Source organism: Canis aureus, chromosome X (genome assembly GCF_053574225.1).
Source record: "Canis aureus isolate CA01 chromosome X, VMU_Caureus_v.1.0, whole genome shotgun sequence".
Lineage (NCBI taxonomy): Eukaryota > Metazoa > Chordata > Mammalia > Carnivora > Canidae > Canis > Canis aureus.
Window position 1 is genome coordinate 111,581,260 of NC_135649.1, and position 20,507 is coordinate 111,601,766.

Consider the following 20,507-nt stretch of genomic DNA (forward strand, 5'->3'; position numbering starts at 1 on the left):
GAATTGTCTCAACTAGTGCTTGGCTAATCAGAGAATGTAAGGCAACTATGGCAGAGATTGCAAATTATCTCCCAGTACTCCCTCCCTCCCTCCCTCCCTCCCTCCCTCCCTCCCTCCCTCCCTCCTTCCCTCCTTCCCTCCTTCCTTCCTTCCTTCCTTCCTTCCTTCCTTCCTTCCTTCCTTCCTTCCTTCCTTCCTTCCTTCCTTCCTTCCTTTTAGGATCATAACTCTTGAGCTCCAGCTGGGCATATGGCCACCCAGCCAGAGACTGGGTTTCCCAGGCTCCCTGGCATCTATGAGTGGCCGTGAATTTAGGCTGCCAAAGGGATGTAGGCCTGAGTGATAGGTACAATTTCTGAGTCTCATCTTTCAAACAGTCTGGCATGCCCACCCACCTCTTTCCCAATTCCCACAGGCTGGAATGCAACCACGGTCATGGGAGCTGGCTTCACTATATAGAAGGCAGACAACACCATAGAGGCTGGCATAGGATAGGATTAAGACAGGAAATACTTGGGTATGTAGATGACTTCATGGGCAAAGCACACCTACAAGGACCATCTACTTCTGGACTCCTACATGAGGCAGAAGGAGGGAGGGAGACAAAGTCACAGCCCATTTAACCTACTGTATTTTTGAATTTCTCTATTATAGCAACTTAGTCTATCCCTTAACAAATTCAGTAGCCACCATAAAGGCTGTACTCAAGATGGTTCAAAGCCTCTGGGCCATGCTGAAATCTTGGGTGCTCTCTTGTAGGTGTATCTATATGCAACGTTCACGGCATCACCCATTCAGCAGATGCCCATTCAGCACCTGCTATGCTCTAGGCACCATGCCACCTGCTCAGCAGGGCATGATGGAGTCCCTGCCCTCCGAGCGTTTCCATTCCAATCGTGGGGTGGAGGACTGGGAAGAGACAGACCAAGGTTTAGATTGCTAAGGCTAGGAGATGGGGTAATTGGTGGAGGGTTGAAAGGATGGTGAGGGAGGAGGTGACAGGTGAGATGAGATCTTATGGAATGGTGCAGGGTGGCGTTCTAGAAAGAGGGGACAGTGAGCAAAAGGCACTAAAGCAGAACAAAGCTCAGCTTGCTTGTATACCAGAAAAAAAAACTGGCTGGAGTGCTGGGAGGCAGGGCAGTGGGGCACAAGGGAGGAGAGGTGTGCAAAGCCAAGGGCCTTAGAAGCCAATGGAGGGAATTTAGATCTTAGCCTATGAGAGATTAGAAGGCTCTATGTAGGAGAGTGACACGAAGGGCACAGCAGTGGCAGTGGCAGTAAAGAAGTGGAGTAGAGGTATATTTTGAACACAGCACTGTCAGGATGTGAGCAGACCTGGGGTGTGTGTGTGTGTGTGACTGAAGGTGAATGAAGGAAAACTCTTAGGTTCGTGACTAGAAAAAACTGGTGAAAAACTGGAATCTTATTTTGAGATGGAGAAATGAGGACAGGAACAGGTCTGAGGGACAGAAGAGCTATGGGGACCTGACTGGTGAATATCTGATGTTTGCCCGCAAGTGAGTCTCACTGTCCCAATTTGCTTCTGGAGAAAACCATTATGTGATGTCAGCATCAACTCTGGCCATCATACAGTAAACAAATACATGGAGTTCACACTGAATTCATAATGAATGCTCAGGCCTTTGAAGGGTCTACTAATGGAAAGGAAAAAAAAACCTTAAAATGTCAGCTAAAAAAAAAAAGAGTGGATTAAAAACAAAGCTTGAAAACCACTGATACAGTAAAAGCCCTATTTGCTGAGTCCCATGCCAGGCAGGCTGCTGGGTGTTGAGGACAGAGATCAAAGCCAGCCTCTGCCCGCTAAGAATGCACAGCCCAGTGGAGACACATGTTCCTTAGTGAAGGTCACATTTGGGAGTCACACTCCTCACGTCTGTACAGAGCAATAAAGCTCCTACCTAACTCACAGACGTGCAGTGAGGCTCAAAGGAGATAATGTGTACGAAAGTTCTTTCTGAAACTATCAGGTGCTGTACAATTGTTTACTGGTTATCATTGTATTCCCTTCTGAAGTCCCAAATTTCTTTTTATAAATTTATTTTTTATTGGTGTTCAATTTGCCAACATATAGAATAACACCTAGTGCTCATCCCGTCAAGTGCCCCCCTCAGTGCCTGTCACCCAGTCACCCCCACCCCCCACCCACCTCCCTTTCCACCACCCCTAGTTTGTTTCCCAGAGTTAGGAGTCTCTCATGTCCCAAGAGAAATTTTTGTGGGCCAGCATAGAAAATTTTATTTTTTTCAATTTCCGTTTCAAATACACATAACAGTTAAAGAAAAAATTTAGAATACAATCTTTTCATTCAGATGAACATTCAGAGCATTCTAATGCTATCTAGAAACTTTATATGATGGCATATCTCAAAAGATTATCTTAATAACATAAAAGAATTCTTTTAAGGCTGAAAGAATTATTTTGTGTAATAGATTATAGTTTTCCATTAAGAAAAAAGAACTTAAGGAGAAGTAAGTTAAAACTTAGGGTTGGGAAAAAAAAACAGGGTAGGGAGAAATTTAGGGGAAAAAACAATGAAAGTAGATGTGTACAGTTCTAACATCTCAAAACATTTTAAAAATTGTACAGAAGGAAACATTCTAAGGATAAAATCATGATAGGAAGGTATTTCTTTAAAAAAAAAGGGGGGGGGGGGGAAGGTATTTCTATCCAGGGAATCACAAGATACTTACAGCTGATAAGGCCAAGATTTGTTGTTGAATTGTTTCTTCATCATTACTATCAACCCATGGGGGCACCGCTGCTTCTGAAGGTTTTTAATAACAAAGAAAAGAGAAAAACAGCTTACAAGGGTTATACACTGCACTCTGTGGTTTGAAAGAATGAGAGTTTCCACATAATCATTTTAGCAATTTACTAACAAGTTCCAAACATGAACATTCATCTTAATTCCCAGACGTGATGTATGACTAAAGCATGTACGTATTTGGTAAAAAAATTACTTAAATCATATGGTGGAGAAATTGGATAACGCCTTGATCAGGTGACCCAAATCATCACCACCAATGAAAGAGATGGCCACTGTGGGCTTCCAGATGTGATATCCTGAAAAGGACACAACATCATGTACGTAGTATTATGGCCAAGAATGCATAATCTGAATCTAATCATGAGGAAATACCAGCCAAAGCCCAACTGAGGAATGATTTATTTAAATAAAGGACGGGGGGGGGGGGGGGGGGGGGGGGGGGGCGGGGGGCGCCGGGCGGCCTGCCAGGGTGGCTCAGCTGGTTGTCTGCCTGCCTCTGGGTCAGGTCGGCTCAGGTCATGATTCCAGGGTCCTGGGATGGAGCCCTGAGCCCCATGTCAGGCTCCCTGCTCAGCAGGGAGTCGGCTTCTCCCTCTGTCCTACCCCCTGCTCATGCTGTGCTCTCTCTCCCTGAAAAAAAAAAAAAAAAAAAAAAAAGGGTGGGGGAGTACCTTCCAAAACATTAATGTCCTAAAAGACAAAGACCATGGAAGTGTTGCAGATTAAAGGAGGCTAAGACACAGGACCAAAGTTACAATAATGTACCCTAGACTGCATGCTGTATTTGAGGGGGAAAATGTACAAAGGACATTACTGGGTCAGTTGACAAAATTAGAATATGCCCATTATATCAATGTTAGATTTCCTAAAGCTGCTAACTGTCTGGTCGGTGATTATGTAAGAGAATACCCCTAATTCTTAGGAAATATATATTGAATAGAGCAGAAAAGACAACACAAAGGGAGAAAGAATGTAAAGGACAAGAAAGATGGAATAAAACCAACAATCTAGGTAAGAGGGTGTACGGATGTTCTCAATACTCCCTTTATACTTGCAACTGTTCTGTAAATTGAAATTATTTCTAAATAAAAAGCTCTTTTTAAAAAAAGTCACTGTACTTGACTCATGACAAAAGGTAAAAAGCAATTAGGAACTAAGAAAAGGGTTGTCAAGAATGAAAGCAAATGAAGAAAGAAATGGGCAAATCAGGGGCAATAAACAAGAGGGCTGGGATCTACAACAGACACATTGTCCTTGGGGCTCACAAGAAAAAGACAGTACAGCTTAGCAGGCTTATAATGACAGAAAACAAATGACAACTACTGAGAGGTGAGTCCCAGGGGTTTTCTGTGGAGACCTGGGGGCTGATCTTGGTCTAGGAGGAGGAGTTGGGCGGTGGATGTGTGTAGGGGGTGTTCAGAGGGAGCAGCAAATGTGAAAGAGTGGAGAAAAAGTCAGTGAGTGTGTTGCTCATCTGAGTAGCGCTGCCATCCGAACCAGGGCAGGGCAAGAGGGCAGAGCCAAGGTTGTGGAGGTGGGAGGTCAGCACAGAAGATATATCTGCAGGGGGTCCTAATATTTTTGCCAAGACCTCCCTTTCTATCACGTTGCAAAAATCCAATGTAAGAGACATCCTGTTGTGTACCAACTGATAGAAAAGTTATGTGCATGTGTGGATGGACATGTGGACAGAAAGACAGATACATGGCTCCTTTTTTGGCTTATCCTAAGCAAGCAAATGGTGGCAATTATATAATCCAAATTCCATTTAACTATAAGATAAAATAAACATATTTTCATACTTTAAAAAAATTGGGGTAAAGCCCTTTCAAAACTTTTTTCCCCCCTCACACTATTGATTTTAATATTCTGGCCTCGGGACGCCTGGGTGGCTCAGCGGTTGAATGCCTGCCTTTGGCTCAGGTCATGATCCCGGGGTCCAGGGATCAAGTCCCATGTTGGGCTCCCTGTGTGGAGCCTGCTTCTCCCTTTGCCTGTATCTCTGCCTCTCTCTGTATCTCTCATGAATAAATAAATAAATCTTTAAAAAGAAAAAAACTTAAAAAATATATTCTGGCCACCATTTTAAGTCTATTTACCTTGAGCAGCCTCTCCTGGTGTTTCTTACCTTCAGATAAGGTCCTGTCAAGGCCCAACCTACCTACCTGGATGAGACACCCCCCACCTCCCTGTTCCTCTGAAACTGCTCTTTCTAGGGCGACCAATAACCTCCTGGTTGTCCAACCCACGGGCACTTCCTAGTTCTTTTCACTCTAGGCTCAGTTTCTTTCTCTGCAAAATGGAGATTCAAGTACCTCAGAGAGTTATTGTGACTGTTAAATGAACAAATGCACATGGAACACTCACATAGGGCCTCTCGTATGGCTCTTGTAAAGCGACCTCTCAGCTGACCTCACTCTCCTTGAAATTCTCCCCTCTCTGGGCTTCCATTGCTTCTCTCTCCTAGTGTTCTCTCTCAGGTAAATGGGCACCGTTTTTTGTTTTGTTTTTAAAGGTTTTATTTATTCATTCACAAGAGACACACAGAGAGAGGCAGAGATACAGGCAGAGGGAGAAGCAGGCTCCATGCAGGGAGCCTGATGTGGGACCCGATCCCAGGACCCTGGGATCATGACCTGAGCCAAAGATGGACGCTCAACCACTGAGCCACCCAGGCATCACTTGTTTTGTTTTTGATGGCAGATTTGTTTCATCACTCACCAGCTGAGCAACCTTCAGCATAATTACGTAGCCTTGCTGATCCTTTTACTAAAAAAGATATTGTATATAAAGTACGTGCCACTTAGCAGGTACTTAGGAATTGTCAATTTCTCCCATTCCTCCCTCCCCCTCAATACTGTAGATCTCTGCTCAGCTCTCTTCATGCTTTACACACTTTTCACTGAGGAGGTCACCACTCTCATGGTTTTTACATGACTTGACTAATAATCTGTATTGGTAGATGAAATTCTCCATACTTCAAATAGGAATCAACTAACTGCTGCTGCTGGACCCCATTCAGTTAATTTAGAGCAGTGCTGACCAGTAGAACTTCCTGCAATGATGGGAATGTTCTAGGTTTGCACTGTCCAATATGGAAGCCACTAGCTCCATGTGGCTATTGGGCCCTTGAAATGTGACTAGTGTAACTGAGCAATGGCATTTTCCTGACATGCCACTTGCATTCCCTTCCCTGCCTTTGTACATGTTCTTCTCACCTGGGGTCTTAATGGGCACCTCAAAACTGAAAGTCCCTCCAATCCTTTCACCCTACTCTCTCAAAGTTCCTATCTCAGAGGCTCCAACCAGCTCCTATCCCAAGTCTCCAAGCTGAGATCATTTTCACTGGTTACCTCGAATCACGAAGGAATGCTAATTTGTATGGATTATTTGTCCCAAAGATCTGCTTTATACTTTGAGTTTACCTAGGCATGACAATGCCTGACTTACCACAGGACTAATTAGCTCTTTTGAAATTTGTGGCACTGCTCAATCTGATCAAATTATTTTATTCTTTTGCCAAATTCAAAGAAAGACATGAGGCCAGTTTTGTATTTGAGTACAACCAAACAGTAAAAGTAGACATTCTGAGACCTAATAACTATTAAACATGTAAACAAGCACTTGTCAGCAAAGAAATGTATTAAGGGGTGCCTGGGTGGTTCAGTTGGTTAAGCACCTGCCTTTGGCTCAGGTCATGATCTCAGGGTCCTGGGAATGAATCCTGTGACAGGCTCCCCATTCAGTGGGGAGTCTGCTTCTTGCCCACCCTCTCCCCCTGTTCGTGCTCTCTCTCAAATTAATAAATAAAATCATGTTTTTTAAAAAAGAAATATATTGAGTAACTTCCCCAAACACCTCATGACTTTTTGTAGTCCTCTGTTACTCCTCTGGAAAGCTCTATCATTTTCCCCTCCCAAACAGAATGGGAAGGGAGCCAACTTTTGCTAAGTGCCTATTATGTGTACATCACACATTGTGCTGGACAGGTTATAAACTGAGAAATGAAAGCTTACCCATTTTCAGGGCAAGCTCTCCAGAGGGGCTGTCACCGGCTAATCTCACTCTCCATCCCAGCCACAGGGAACAATTTCCTTCCTTCCTTTAAAGCCCAAAGATTTATGAGCTTGTCTCTGCCACTAGTCTTTGTGCTACTTGAAGGATGGGCTGTTACTTACACATTTTTGTATTCTCAGAGCCTTAGTGTGGTGTCTGGCACATTATTAGGTGCTCAATAAAATCTGGCAGGTAAGTAAGTCATGTACAAAAAACTTGCATCATACCTGACTTTTTGGTATGCTGTTCTTCAACAAATTTTTTCTGTTCCTTCTGAAAATCTCCTATAATGGTCTGTTAAAAAATACATAAAGAGTCAAGTTACTTTGAGAAGTTTATTATTAGATAAGAATTACATTTAAGATTTGTGAAGTTGTGAGATATTTTATTAATTTTCTTCAAAAAGGTTAAAAAAGTGATACTTCCTCTTTCCCCAACAAAGAGAAATTCAACATTTTAAAATTTTAAGTATTCAAGTCTTTTGTGATGGATTATCTTTTTAAATGCAAAGATAATTGCATTTTGAATTTTTGCTTTATTCCAAAAAACAATAAAAGCCATGTCAAATCTCATTCTAACAAATGGCACACACACAACAAAGCATCTAAATAACAAGCTCTCTAAAGTTTAATTGATGATCTCCTTAGTTCAAATAATTGCCAACATAAATGAAATTCCCTGGGCCTGCACCCTACCACTGCAGGAAATGTACAAACTTCTTCAAGTCTTAAAAGTATAATTCCTAATGGGTTAGGACTTGAAACACTTAAATGGATGATGCAAAGGCATAAATATTTGCAAACAGTTATAGTTTAAAATTAAACTTAAAATATAAAAAGTTAAAAAAATATAAAAAGTTTAGTATTACCCAGAAGCATCAGTGTATTTTCGAATATATTAAAACCAAAGTTATTTAAATCATAGCTACTTCTTATACAAAAAGTGAAAAAAAAAAACAAGAATCTCAACAATTAATATTTTTACCAGAATATGATATCCTACTTGGGTTAATAAAGTTCATAAAAAGAAGAGATAATTATATTAGCTGCTAATCAATTTCAAAAGATGTTTAAATGTACCTTATCAATGATGTCATCTATCTTTCCTTCTTCTACTGATTTCTTTATTGTTTGTGCTGTTTCAGCAACTGATTCAGTTATCTTTTTTGTAGCAGCAGTTGCAAAGCTAAATAGATAGTCTGTAAAGAATAAAAGACAGTCTATGCTCCATTCAAGTACAATGATTATTATATTTGTGACTGTTCCCTTAAAGAGCTCGCATGGGAATCTTAAACCATAGGGCATGATTCTTGCTAACTAGGACTTGAAACACACTCCACTCTCTGGACTGGCCATCCATAGCGTTAGCATACTCCCACCCCTTCTCTCCCAGTAGCCGTTTCAGACATGTCTTGCCCTTCTCCGGTCTCTCATTTTAATTTATCTCAGTAGATAATTTCCCTTCTAACTTCACAAATAAGATGAAGGCTTCCTTTCACTTTCCTCCCTTTCTAGACCTTTAATATCCTATTTTATTTTGTTCTTCCCTCTTGTTCAAAGAAAACATGTCCTTCCTTTCCTAGATTAAGCCATCCCATAATAAATCTGGGGGAATTTTTAATAAATAGAAATCCTTCTTAAAAAAATAAAAAAATAAAACAAATCTTTCTTAACTAATATGAGCAAATATATAGAATAAAATTAAAACCGGAACACACAAACTTTCACCTTTACAAAACAAAAGCACAATATTAACTTTCCTGAAGACTTGAAAAGACCTAAGTATCAAGGCTCTATTGCAACTATAACAAAGGCTTGTATGTAGACAAATATCATTTCAAAGTCCACACTGTATACAACGTAGGCTGCAAGAAGCAACCTCAGGCAGGTTGTGAAGCTAGACTTGCTGGGGGGATTCTCCTGGGCAACTGGCCTTTCAACCTCATCTAGTGGGAAATACTAAATTAGGGCAGTCTTGCCTCTGCTACTTGCACCTGCTGAGGGCAGGTAGGCTGACTCTCATAACACTCAGGCAGGGGGAAAACCCAGGTAAGAGTGGTAAAGGGAGCTTGGCACACCAGATTAAATCCTCACTGGTGGCTAGTATCTGTTCCAGGGAATCCGGCAACTTGTACTGCTATCTGGGAGCAACAGTACTATCTCCCAATCTGAATGACTTCTCTTCCACTTTCTGTAGCCTTTACCATAAACAGTCTACTTTCCCTCATTGTGTCTGGTGGTGTTCACCTGTCAGTGATGTCAACACTCCATTGTGACCAAACCACAGGACTCTACTTGGCTCTAGTCTCATTCTTGCCATTCTTCTCCCTCCTATCCTACATTCATATGACCCCAAGAAATTCTCAAGTATCTCTAAGGAAGTCTCAGATACATTATTCCTTGATTTGAAACACTTGTATCTGCCCGCCCTTTATCTGGCTAACTCTACATATACTGTGGGTCTCCGCTTACATAGCACTTCTCAGAAAAAGTTCTCTGGCTCCTCGGCTGGAGTGGGAGCTCCTGAGATGTGTTCCCTCAGCACCTGTGTTGCCAGACCAACAAAATTCATGGGACTATTGATTACTTGGCTCTGTCCTCTCAGTTAGACTGAAGGCCCACCCTAAGTCCCACTGAGGCGGGGACCAAGGCTGTCTGATTCACCACAGTATCCCCAATGAATGACCAATCAGTACTTGCTAAATGACAGAGGAGCAACACAGTAATTGCTGAGTTTTAGGGAGGTCCTTCATTTCTTTTTGGTTATGACTCATCTATTTTCAGAGTGGTAGAATAAATTGGGTAGACAGCCAGGTTCTTTTGTAAAAATATTCTTTGCAGATAGTCAAAAATCTAAAGTTCTGGGCAGCCTGGGTGACTCAGCGGTTTAGCGCCGCCTTCAGCCCAGGGTGTGATCCTGGAGACCTGGGATCGAGTCCTGAGTCGGGTTCCCTGCATGGAGCCTGCTTCTCCCTCTGCCTGTGTCTCTGCCTCTCTCTCTCTCTCTCTCTGTGTCTCTCATGAATAAATAAATAAAATCTTAAAAAAAAAGAAATCTAAAGTTCTAAAAGAGTAGGGTTCCTTTTAAGATTTTCTCAGGAAAATATTTTAATTGGAATCATTTTTATTTTAAGGAGGACTGTCATTTAAAAACTGGTATTTTAGGGACCCCAGGGTGGCTCAGTGGTTGAGCATCTGACTTCGGCTCAGGTCGTGGTCCAGGGATCCTGGGATCCAGTCCTTCCTCAGGCTCACCACAGGAAGTCTGCTTCTCCCTCTGCCTGTGTCTCTGCCTCTCTCTGTGTCTCTCATGAATAAATAAAATCTTAAAAAAAAAATACATAAAAACTGGCATTTTAGGGTTGCCTGGCTTAGTCAGAAAAGCTTGTGACTGTGAATCTCGGGGTCGTGAGTTTGAGCCCTACACTGGGTGTAGCGATTACTTGAATAAATAAGTAAACTTAAAAAAAAAAAAACCCTGGTATTTTGGCATAATAATCTCAATTCTCAGATTTTAATGGGTCCAAGAGTGGAGTGCATTGAACACAGAGAACATTGCAGAAACTATAGTTCTCGTCCTCAAGGAATGTCTATTTCTAAACAAACAAGCCACTAAGAGGCTCAAAGAAAACAGCAGCAAGAATAATCATTAAACAGAGGCACTCAGAGAAAAGGAGGGAGGAAGGTCTCCCAAGAGTAATTAGAGAGTGGCCTGGATTCCAAAGTCAGAGGAAGTGGGGCGTGGGAAAATCTGCCAGGAGATTTTCAGGTAAGAAGCTCATACAGATGAAAAGTGGTTTATTAATTTTGCAAATTAATATACTGGAAGACACCAAGTTAAAGATAGTTTTCATTAAGTTGTTAGAAAAAATTGAGACTAAGAGTTAACAGGAAGTAACAGGAGTACAAAGTCCACTTCAGGAATGCAAGCACAAAGAGAAAGTCTGAATTAAAGCAGCAACCAAAGAAGAAAAGACTGAGTAAAATGGCTCTCAGTGAGTATGACTACGCAACCTTATGGAAGGAGAGGGCAAACTGCTAACAGTGAAAGTAGTCATTTTAGTCTCACAATCATCCTGGGAAGAATAGGTATAATCTGCCCAGTTTATAGCTAGGTTGGCTGAAGCTCACACAGACTGAATGATTTGCCCGTTAAGATAGCGGCCAACTCTGCTGACTGCCTAGCCAATGCCTAATCCCTTCCTCCTTGCCAAAGCAACCCGTTTTGGTGGGTGCTCATCAAACCTAGGGGTGGTCTTGGGGACTTCTCATTTTATGCCTCTGTTGGATTTTCTGTAATTTGCAAATGACGTCACAATAAAGGCAATCGTACAGGAAACTCAAACACAGGCTATCTGCTTTTTTTTTTTTTTTAAGGTTTTATTTATGGGGATCCCTGGGTGGCTCAGCTGTTTGGTGCCTGCCTTTGGCCCAGGGCGCGATCCTGGAGACCCGGGATCGAGTCCCACATTGGGCTCCCTGCATGGAGCCTGCTTCTCCCTCTGCCTGTGTCTCTGCCTCTCTATCATAAATAAATAAATAAACAAACAAATAAATAAATAAATAAAATCTTTAAAAAAAGGTTTCATTTATTCATGAGAGACACACAGAGAGAGGGAGAGAGAGAGAGAGAGAGAGAGCGCGAGAGAGAGGCAGGAGAGGCAGAGACTCCCGGGACTCCAGGATCGCGCCCTGGGTCAAAGGCAGGTGCCAAATCGTTGAGCCATCTGGGCTGCCCAGGCTATCTGCTTCTAACTGGCAAGCTTGTGTCCCAATCCTATATTGCCTCATGTCATATGAACAAGTGACAAGGCCTTACAGAACTGAATGGAATGATAAGGATAAAAGAAAGTAGGAAGGAAGGTTCTCAGAAGTCAGAAAAGGGATACATATGTCAGAGTAAAAGAAGGTAGAGTTTAAGGCTTGCTGCTAGAATAGGAAAATAAGGAGCAGACAATGGTTTCTAAAGCTTTGCTTTAGAAAATCAATATTTTATATTTTTTAAAAGATTTTATTTATTTATTCATGAGAGACACACACACACACAGAGAGAGAGAGAGAGAGAGAGAGAGAGGCAGAGACAGAGGCAGAAGGAGAAGCAGGCTCCATGCAGGGAGCCTGATGTGGGACTCAATCCTGGGTCTCCAGGATCACACCCTGGGCTGAAGGCTGTGCCAAACCGCTGAGCCACCCGGGTTGCTCTAGAAATCAATATTCTTAAGAAGGGGCTGGCTAATTTTTAAAAAATGCTGTATTTCATACAATTTTAGAATATTCATGTTGTAAGGGGCTTTAGAGGTTACCTAATTGAATCTCTTACCCAAGTAGCCCTACCTCCAGGAATGGGGAGCACATGACTTCAAAGGGTAGCCAATTATTACTGTTATGCTCCTCTAATTAGAAAATCCTTTCCATTTTCCTTGTCATTTCTACCTCTCTCCGACTTAGATCTGTCCTCTTATGTAACATATAATGACTTTTCGACAAAAAACCCCCAAATTTTCAGAATTTTGAGTAATGCCCCTAACTTTCTTCTTCAAGCTAAAATCCCAGTTCTTTTTAGTATTGTTCATAAGCTGTGGGATCCAAGCTCTTGACCATTTGCACTGCCCTCCTCCGTGGTAAATCTGTTATTTTACTTCTGTATTGAAGCAGACATATATTTTCCTACATACACACTAACTTTAGTTGTAAACTAAGCAAGTTAGGCACCTCAAACTTGAAATGCACTTTCCTTACAGAAAAAGAAGATGGTCTAATTAATACAGTTCCACTGCAAATACTAGGAGCACTTTTCTAAGGAAAAGAGGAGGTGGCCCTTCCTCCAATTTCTGGGCATGCACTGGCCTTAGACAGTTTTGAAAAAGGTATAGCTTGGGACACCTGGGTGGCTCAGTGGTTGAGGGTCTGCCTTTGGCCCAGGTCGTGATCCAGGGGTTCTGGGATCAAGTCCCGCATCAGGCTCCCCATGGGGAGCCTGCTTCTCCCTCTGCCTAAGTCTCTGCCTCTTTCTGTGTCTCTCATGAATAAATAAATGAAATCTTAAAAAAAAAAAAGCAAAGTTCATTTTTGGCCACCCTCCCACTTATTTAAACTATGCAAATGACTCTCTTTATTTAACACTCTCAGAGGTATGGGATTGTGTTGTATTTTTTTTTTCCCCAAAGAAAGAGTACAGATAAAGCTTCAACAAAAACCAAGCAACCAATCTGTGCTGAATAATAAGTTACTTTAGGGCACAAGGCCTTCAGTGAGATAGGGAGGAGCTCTTCAGTGTGTTCCCTTATAAGATGCTCTCCTTCTGAAGCAGGTGATCCTAGGAGGCCAGAGTTCATCAGGGGGGAGGACTGAGGATGGGAAGGTATTGGTTTTGAGTAAGGGAGTGGAATCTAGGCCTGGGTATCCACCATTTGTAATTGGTGAGTTGCCTAAATTTACAAATAGATCACCATGAACCAGATGTATTTATTTTTTTTTTAATTTTTTATTGGTGTTCAATTTACTAACATACAGAATAACCCCCAGTGCCCGTCACCCATTCACTCCCACCCCCCGCCCTCCTCCCCTTCTACCACCCCTAGTTCGTTTCCCAGAGTTAGCAGTCTTTACGTTCTGTCTCCCTTTCTGATATTTCCCACACATTTCTTCTCCCTTCCCTTATATTCCCTTTCACTATTATTTATATTCCCCAAATGAATGAGAACATATAATGTTTGTCCTTCTCCGACTGACTTACTTCACTCAGCCCAGATGTATCTAGAATCCAACCTTGAAGGCAGGCACTCAACAAGTATTTACAAAACAAAGGAGAGTCCAAAGATTTTAAAATGCTAAAGAAATGTATCTATGTAGTGGGAGTCAGACTCAGAGATACTTAATTTCAGTTTTTGAGAGAGGAGTCTTTTTAAAAATAACATACCCCTTAGGATCAGTATGTAAAAGAATATCTCGGGCAGCCCAGGTGGCTCAGCGGTTTAGCGCTGCCTGCAGCCCGGGGTGTGATCCTGGAGACCTGGGATTGAGTCCGGTGTCGGGCTCCTTGCATGGAGCCTGCTTCTCCCTCTGCCTCTCTTTCTGTGTCTCTCATGAATACATGAATAAAATATTTATTTTTATTTATTTATTCATTCAGAGAGAGCGAGAGAGAGGCAGAGACACAGGCAGAGGGAGAAGCAGGCTCCATGCAGGAAGCCCGATGTGGGAGTCAATCCCAGGTCTCCAGGATCACACCCTGGGCTGCAGGCGGCGCTAAACCGCTGCGCCACCAGGGCTGCCTGAATAAAATCTTTAAAAATAAAAAAAAAGAATATCTGATCCATCTCTCATCTTTCTGAAGGTTTGTGTATAAACTAGAACCTTTACATCTTTTTAAAATCACATAAATTTCAGAACCAAAAGAGTTCTCACTTATTTTGAGACTTTACACTCACAATGTGTATGTGCAAGGAAGTAAGGGCATACTTCCATCTAATCCAAACACTAAAAGAGTCTGGTAAGGAGAGACAGATGGGAGAATCAAGCTCCAAAGTAGACATACATATTGAAAATACAACTATTTTAAGGGGCGCCTGGGTGGCTCAGTTCGGTGAAGTTCTGCCTACAGTTCAGGTCATGATCCCAGGGTCCTGGGATGGAGCCTCGCATCATCGGGCTCCCTGCTCAGCGGGGAGCCTGTTTCTCCTTCTCCCTCTGCCCCTACACTCATGTTCTCCCTTGCTGTGCTCTCAAATAAATAAATAAATGAATAAATCTTTAAAAACATGTTTATATTATAATATTCAAGTCTTTGTTACTAAATACAAATATGATGGGGTGCCTAGTTGGCTCAGCTGGTTAAGTGTCTGACTTTGGCTCGGGTCATAATCATAGGGTCCTGGGATCCAGCCGCACATTGGGCTCCCTGCTCAGCAGGGAGTCTGCTTGTGTCTCTCCCTCTCCTTCTCTCCATCTCCTCCTCCTGCTCATTCTCTGTGTCTCAAATAAGTAAATAAAATCTTTAAAAATTTTTAAATGTGAGGTTTCAAGTCAATAAAGCCCTGTTTTAAGAATTGACTTCTGTAGCGCCTGGCTGGCTAAGTCAGTAGAGCATGTGACTCTTGATCTCAGGGTTGTGAGTTCAAGGCCAATGTTGGGCACAGAGATTGCTTTAAAAAAAAAAAAAGACTTTTGTTAGATTCCTGAAGATGGATGCAAATGGTCGTGTGTGTTTTATGAAATGGAGTAAAGACCCATACCCTGGTTTTCCTAACATGGTCCCACTTGTATTTATCTTGACTATGTACCTAACAGCCTTTCTGCTGTAGTACGATTTATCTCACATCTCTTGAGTACTACAAGCTCATTTGTTGTCAATGTTCTACATATAAAACAGTTGTTCCCTCTTTAGAGGTTGTACTGCACAGCAGTTAGCTTTATTTGTCTTGTGCAGTGTTCAGGGGCCTTGAACTGAGATTCTGTACTGCGAAGAGTTGAGATGATGTTTGTTTTCCCTGTGCCCTCCTCAAAGTTTTTGAATGTCAGAGCCTTTTCTATTCACATATGTATTCGTCCACTCTCAGGTCCTAGACTCCCTTATGCTCTGGCGTTTTAGTAGATTCTTAAAAGATGCTTGCTAAACTAAGTATCTACGTTTGCTTCAGTTCCTTCACTTGTAGTGCCATCTACTTTATGTACCACCTTGTCCAAGATGTTTTCTTTGATTGTTTAAGCCCGCCAAGGTCTTCAGAATCAGAATTACCAGAGCTAGGTGTTGATTGTTCAAGTCTGCTACTTTTACTGTCTTCCCTAACTAGAGTGTGGCTCGCAGAGTATGGGGTTTGAAATTAGACAGACCTAGGTTCCATTTCCAGTTCTAGTGCTTACTATCAGTATAATTTCGAGCTGGTAACTCTGGGCTTGTGTTCCTAAGTCAGTGGGAGGTTTAACAGAGTGAAGGAGATATCGTTCATCAAACGTATATAGCAGCGGGCTGGCTGGGTGGTTCAGCGGTTGGGCACCTGCCTTCAGCCCAGGGCGTGGTCCTGGAGACCCAGGATCGAGTCTCCCTATCGGCTCCCTGCACGGAGCCTGCTTCTTCCTATGACTGGGTCTCTGCCTCTCTCTGTCTCTGTGTCATTCTCATGAATGAATGAATGAATGAATGAATGAATAAATAAATAAATAAATAAATAAATAAATAAATAAATAATAAATAAAAAAAATGTTTAAATAAAAGAAGAAAAAGTATAGCACCGAAGCTTGCGTCACAGACAAAAATGGACAGCTACTTTCCCGGCCTTAAAAAGAATTCCACTACACCGAAGTGTTCCCGGAATGTACTTCAGACAACATACTGTGTCCTAAGGACACAAAGGGGCACTTTTCCAACCAACTTAAGCTCCCCGACGTCCCCTGTCCTGGGGGTGATCGATGTGGAGATGAAAGCTGGAGACGTGGCCAAAAAAGATTTCCTGTCAAAGCCGAAGACGTGGAGCCGCAGCGTTTTACGGAGGCCCTGGCTCCCAAGGTTTAGACACCTCCAGGGTGACCCGTCATCAGGAGCGGCAGGCACGGGATTTGGCCGCTGGATGAAGCCTCGGCCTCGCCCGGCTGCTGATCCACCTGTCCCGTCCCGAGGCGACCGAGTGACACGCACAGCTTGCCCCCGTCCTACCCACCCGACAGCCCCACGCAGCCGGGCCCGCACCCCCGGGCGTCTAGGGCAGGGAGCGGGCCCCCTCCCACCCTCTCCGGTCGCAAGAGCCGGAGGCGACTCACTGCCGAGGCCTCTGGCCTGATGAAGCAGTTCCTGGTCCCCCGCTTGCCGCGGCTCCCCGTCCGCCTCGCCGGCCAGCGCCTCACAGCACTCCTCGGGGGCAGCGGCTCCGTCCAGCTGCCCGGCTCCCTCGGCCGGCCGGCCACCCGTCGCCGGCTGCTCCAAGCCAAACCAACTGCTCAGACCCCGGAACATGCCGCCCGCGGGGCCGCTGCCGCGCTCGGGGCCACCGGAGACCCTAGGAGGCACGGCCGCCTCGCGACTCCACGGAGCCCGGCTCCCGGGAGATGCCCGGAAGTGCGACGCGGGAGCCGCCTCTGCACCGCCCCCGGCTCACTGCGGCTGCTCGGCCGCCGCCGGCGCCTGTGTCATTTCCGCCAAAGGTCCCGCCCCCGTCGGCGGCTTATTTCTGGGACTTTGTGACGTGCGTGGAAAGCGGACAAAGGGTTTTCCCAGCGTCGGCCCCGCCCGCTTCCCTCGCGTCCTCCCCCGGCTTTTCTGGGTGACTGACCCCGACGTGTAAACGGCGTCCCTGTCACTCTGGGCCGCTTGGCCGCCTCCTCAGGTCCGGCTGGCTTCAGCCCCTTTCCGAGCCCCGAGCAGAACTGGCCCAGCGCCTCTAGGTCCAACAATTAATGTACTGGAAACACAGAGGACGAAGGAAAGTGGTAAAGCGCACGACGTGGTCCCGGCACTAGAGTCTAAACTGTGAGAAGCCATGGGGCAAGCGACCCCATTTCCTCAAATACATTGCTACGAAGGGAGGAGAAGAGGAACCTATAGATGAGAAATGATTTTTGATTTTATTTATTTATTCATGAGACAGAGAGAGACAAAGAGGCAGAGACACAGGCAGAGGGAGAAGCAGGCTCCATGCAGGGAGCCCGATGTGGGACTCGATCTTGGGACTCTAGGATCATGCCCTGAGCCAAAGGCAGACGCTAAACTGTTGAGCCACCCGGGCTGCCCCTATGACAAATGATTTAAGAACCATAACCCATGGCAACCTGTGGATTTTATTTGGATCCTAACTCAAACAAACATGGGGGGGGGGGGAACTATGACATTTATAAAAATTGGAAATTTCAGCACACCATAGTTCCTGTAACTAGGGAATGGTTAAGTTGAAATTTTAATTGTACTAAAAACACCCATAAACTGTAACATCTCAACCATTTTTAAGTGTACAGTTCAGTACCATGAAGTCCATTCACAATATGCAACCAATCTCCAGAAGTATTTTAAACTTGCAACACGAACTGGACCCATTACACAAGTCCCCATTCTCTCTCCCCACCAGTCCCTGGCACTCAGCATTTTACTTTATGTCTCTATGAGGGTGACTACTCCAGGAACCTCATGGAAGTGTAATCATACCATGTTTGTATTTTTGTGACTGCCTTATTTCACTAGTAAATGTTCTTGAGGTTCATCCATGATGTACGATGCATCAGAATTTTCTTAAAATTCTACTTTTAAAATGTTGTGTTAAAAAAGGCTGAATGACATTCTACTGTGTGTATATACCACTTTTTGTTTATCCATTTATATGTCGATGGACATACAGATTGATATTTTTTTGATTGTGCTAATAGTATCGTGTGTATTTAAAGGAGTTCTGATCTTTTACAGTGTCCTACCAAGATATTTACCAATGAAATGATAGGATATCTGTCATTTGATTCAAAATAAAGGCAGAGGCGAGGCAGAAATGGGTAGGGATATACATAAAATGAGCTTAGCCACAGTTTGACAGTTCTCCAAGCTGGTGGTAATACTTTTATATCTGATACTCTGTACCTTTAACTTTTTCCATAATAACATGCAAACGAAAAAAAAAAAAAAACTGGTTAAGGGAACAACTACCCTTCCACAGCAGGGAGTGCATAAACAGATTTCACAAGCATACTCTTAAGCAACCTATTGGCGAAGGATACCCATTATTCCTCCTCCTCCCACCTACTTCAAGTGTCCTGTAGGAGTATGTGGAGACAGATTTCCCTGCTCTCCAGTTTTCCAGCCTGAGGTATATTCACTATTCAAATCCAGGACTTTAGCTTAATAAGCCCAAACAACTTTATGGAGATATGATTCACATACCGTATAATTAACACGTTTAAAGTGTACAGTTCAATGGTTTTTGGTCTATTACACTATTAATTTTTTAAACTGTGGTAAAATATATAGAACATAAATTTGCTGTTTTAACTTTTTAAAAAATATTTTTTATTTTATTTTTTATTTATTCATGATAGACATAGAGAGAGGCAGAGACACAGGCAGACGGAGAAGCAGGCTCCATGCCAAGAGCTCGATGCGGGACTCGATTGCAGGACTCCAGGATCGTGCCCTGGACCAAATGCAGGCACTAAACCACTAAGCCACCCAGCGATCCCCTTAACTTTTTTTTAAAGTAGGATCCACACCTAGCTTGAATTCACAACCCTGACATCAAGGCCTAAGCTGACATCAACAGTTGGACACTTAACCGACTGAGGTACCGCTCCCTCCCCCCCATTTTAACTATTCTTAAGTGTACAATTCAGTGGCATCAATGGTTCTTCGAGTCTGGGTATTGATTCAGCCTTGAAAGTCAAGAGACATCTTAGGACCAATGTTTTCTAGGATTTATATCCGTAAGAACCTGAAGTGGTCAGCACTTTACTGAACAGGGATATTTGGTTCGAGTATGATTGGAATGAGCCCAGAATTTTGGGCAGAAGCCTAGAGGAATGAAGGTTCTAACTTCACTATCTAATAGATGAATAGCCTTGACCTGTTATTTGTCCTTTCTGTGCTTCACGTTTCTTTGCCTGCAAAAATATAGCACTGGCATCCAATACACAGAGATGGAGCCCAGCCCATATAGCACTACTTTTACTTTATCTCCAGGAACTCAATACCACAGCATATTCCCCAGGGAACAGACAATTTCACAATTGTTCTGAAAGGTAGGATTCTTCAAAATAAAAGATTGTAAGAGAGCATGAGCAATCAACTAAATGACAGACTTTTTTATTTTTCATCTCTTTTTTATTCTTATTGCTGTGCTGGTAGTGGGCCATGAATAAACACTTGTTTATTCATGAGGATATTCTTGTCCTACCCAAATCAATCTGAATCCTGTTATCAAATTCATTTTTCTGTTCAATTTTTCCCCCATTTTGGATTGATACAGTAGTTATCATAATAATTCCCCCTTTTTAAAAGGTTTTATTTATTTATTCATGAGAGACCCAGAGAGAGAGAGGCAGAGACACAGGCAGATGGAGAAGCAAGCTCCATGCAGGGAGCCCAACGTGGGACTCGATCCTGGGACTCCAGAATCACACACTGGGCTGAAGGCGGCACTAAACCGCTAGGCCACCAGGGCTGCCCCCATAATAATCCCTTTGTATTCACAAGATATCTTCCATCCTTTAGCTACATGGATAAGTAGAATGAGGATAAGGCCCCACATCCTATGGTGAAGAATCTGGCTTTAGGGACAAATATTTTACATTGATGTCCTGGATTTGCCACTCATATTAACTAATATACCTTTGGTCAGGACACTTCACATCTCTAAGCCTCAGATTCCTCATTATAGAAAGGGGGGATCCTAGTAATTGTCCTGGAAGTAAACAGGGAATGAAGTATTGAAATGTGGAAGGATGGGCAGCCTGGGTGGCTCAGCGGTTTAGCGCCACCTTCAGTCCAGGGCCTGATCCTGGAGAACTGGAATCCCCACATCAGGCTCCCAGCATGGAGCCTGCTTCTCCCTCTGCCTGTGTCTCTGCCTCTCTCTCTCTGTGTCTCTCATGAGTAAATAAATAAAATCTTAAAAAAAAAAAAAGCAATGTGGAAGGAAACCTTACATATGTGACAGGTATCACCATTGATGTCGGCCCATTTCATGAGTGTGCTT

The 20,507-nt window shown here is 43.2% G+C and overlaps 2 protein-coding genes across 4 annotated transcripts in view; one reads left to right on the plus strand and one right to left on the minus strand.

The window, feature by feature from the left end:
• Positions 1-16,916, minus strand: part of SYAP1 (synapse associated protein 1) — a 33,707-nt gene extending 16,791 nt beyond the window's left edge. Inside the window, exons 1-4 of one of the 2 annotated variants that reach the window (XM_077888323.1) lie at positions 16,603-16,916; positions 7,927-8,045; positions 7,075-7,141; positions 2,715-2,788 (exon numbers count right to left, since the gene is read on the minus strand). In XM_077888323.1, the coding sequence (XP_077744449.1) occupies positions 2,715-2,788; positions 7,075-7,141; positions 7,927-8,045; positions 16,603-16,795 (453 nt within the window). In that variant the 5' untranslated portion in view covers positions 16,796-16,916. The remainder of the gene's footprint in view (positions 1-2,714; positions 2,789-7,074; positions 7,142-7,926; positions 8,046-16,602) is intronic. The other variant, XM_077888322.1, reaches the window with a different exon arrangement.
• A 157-nt stretch (positions 16,917-17,073) lies between these two features.
• Positions 17,074-20,507, plus strand: part of CTPS2 (CTP synthase 2) — a 109,833-nt gene continuing 106,399 nt past the window's right edge. Inside the window, exons 1-2 of one of the 2 annotated variants that reach the window (XM_077888314.1) lie at positions 17,074-17,308; positions 18,856-19,097. The gene's annotated coding sequence lies outside the window, so the exon portion shown is untranslated. The remainder of the gene's footprint in view (positions 17,309-18,855; positions 19,098-20,507) is intronic. The other variant, XM_077888315.1, reaches the window with a different exon arrangement.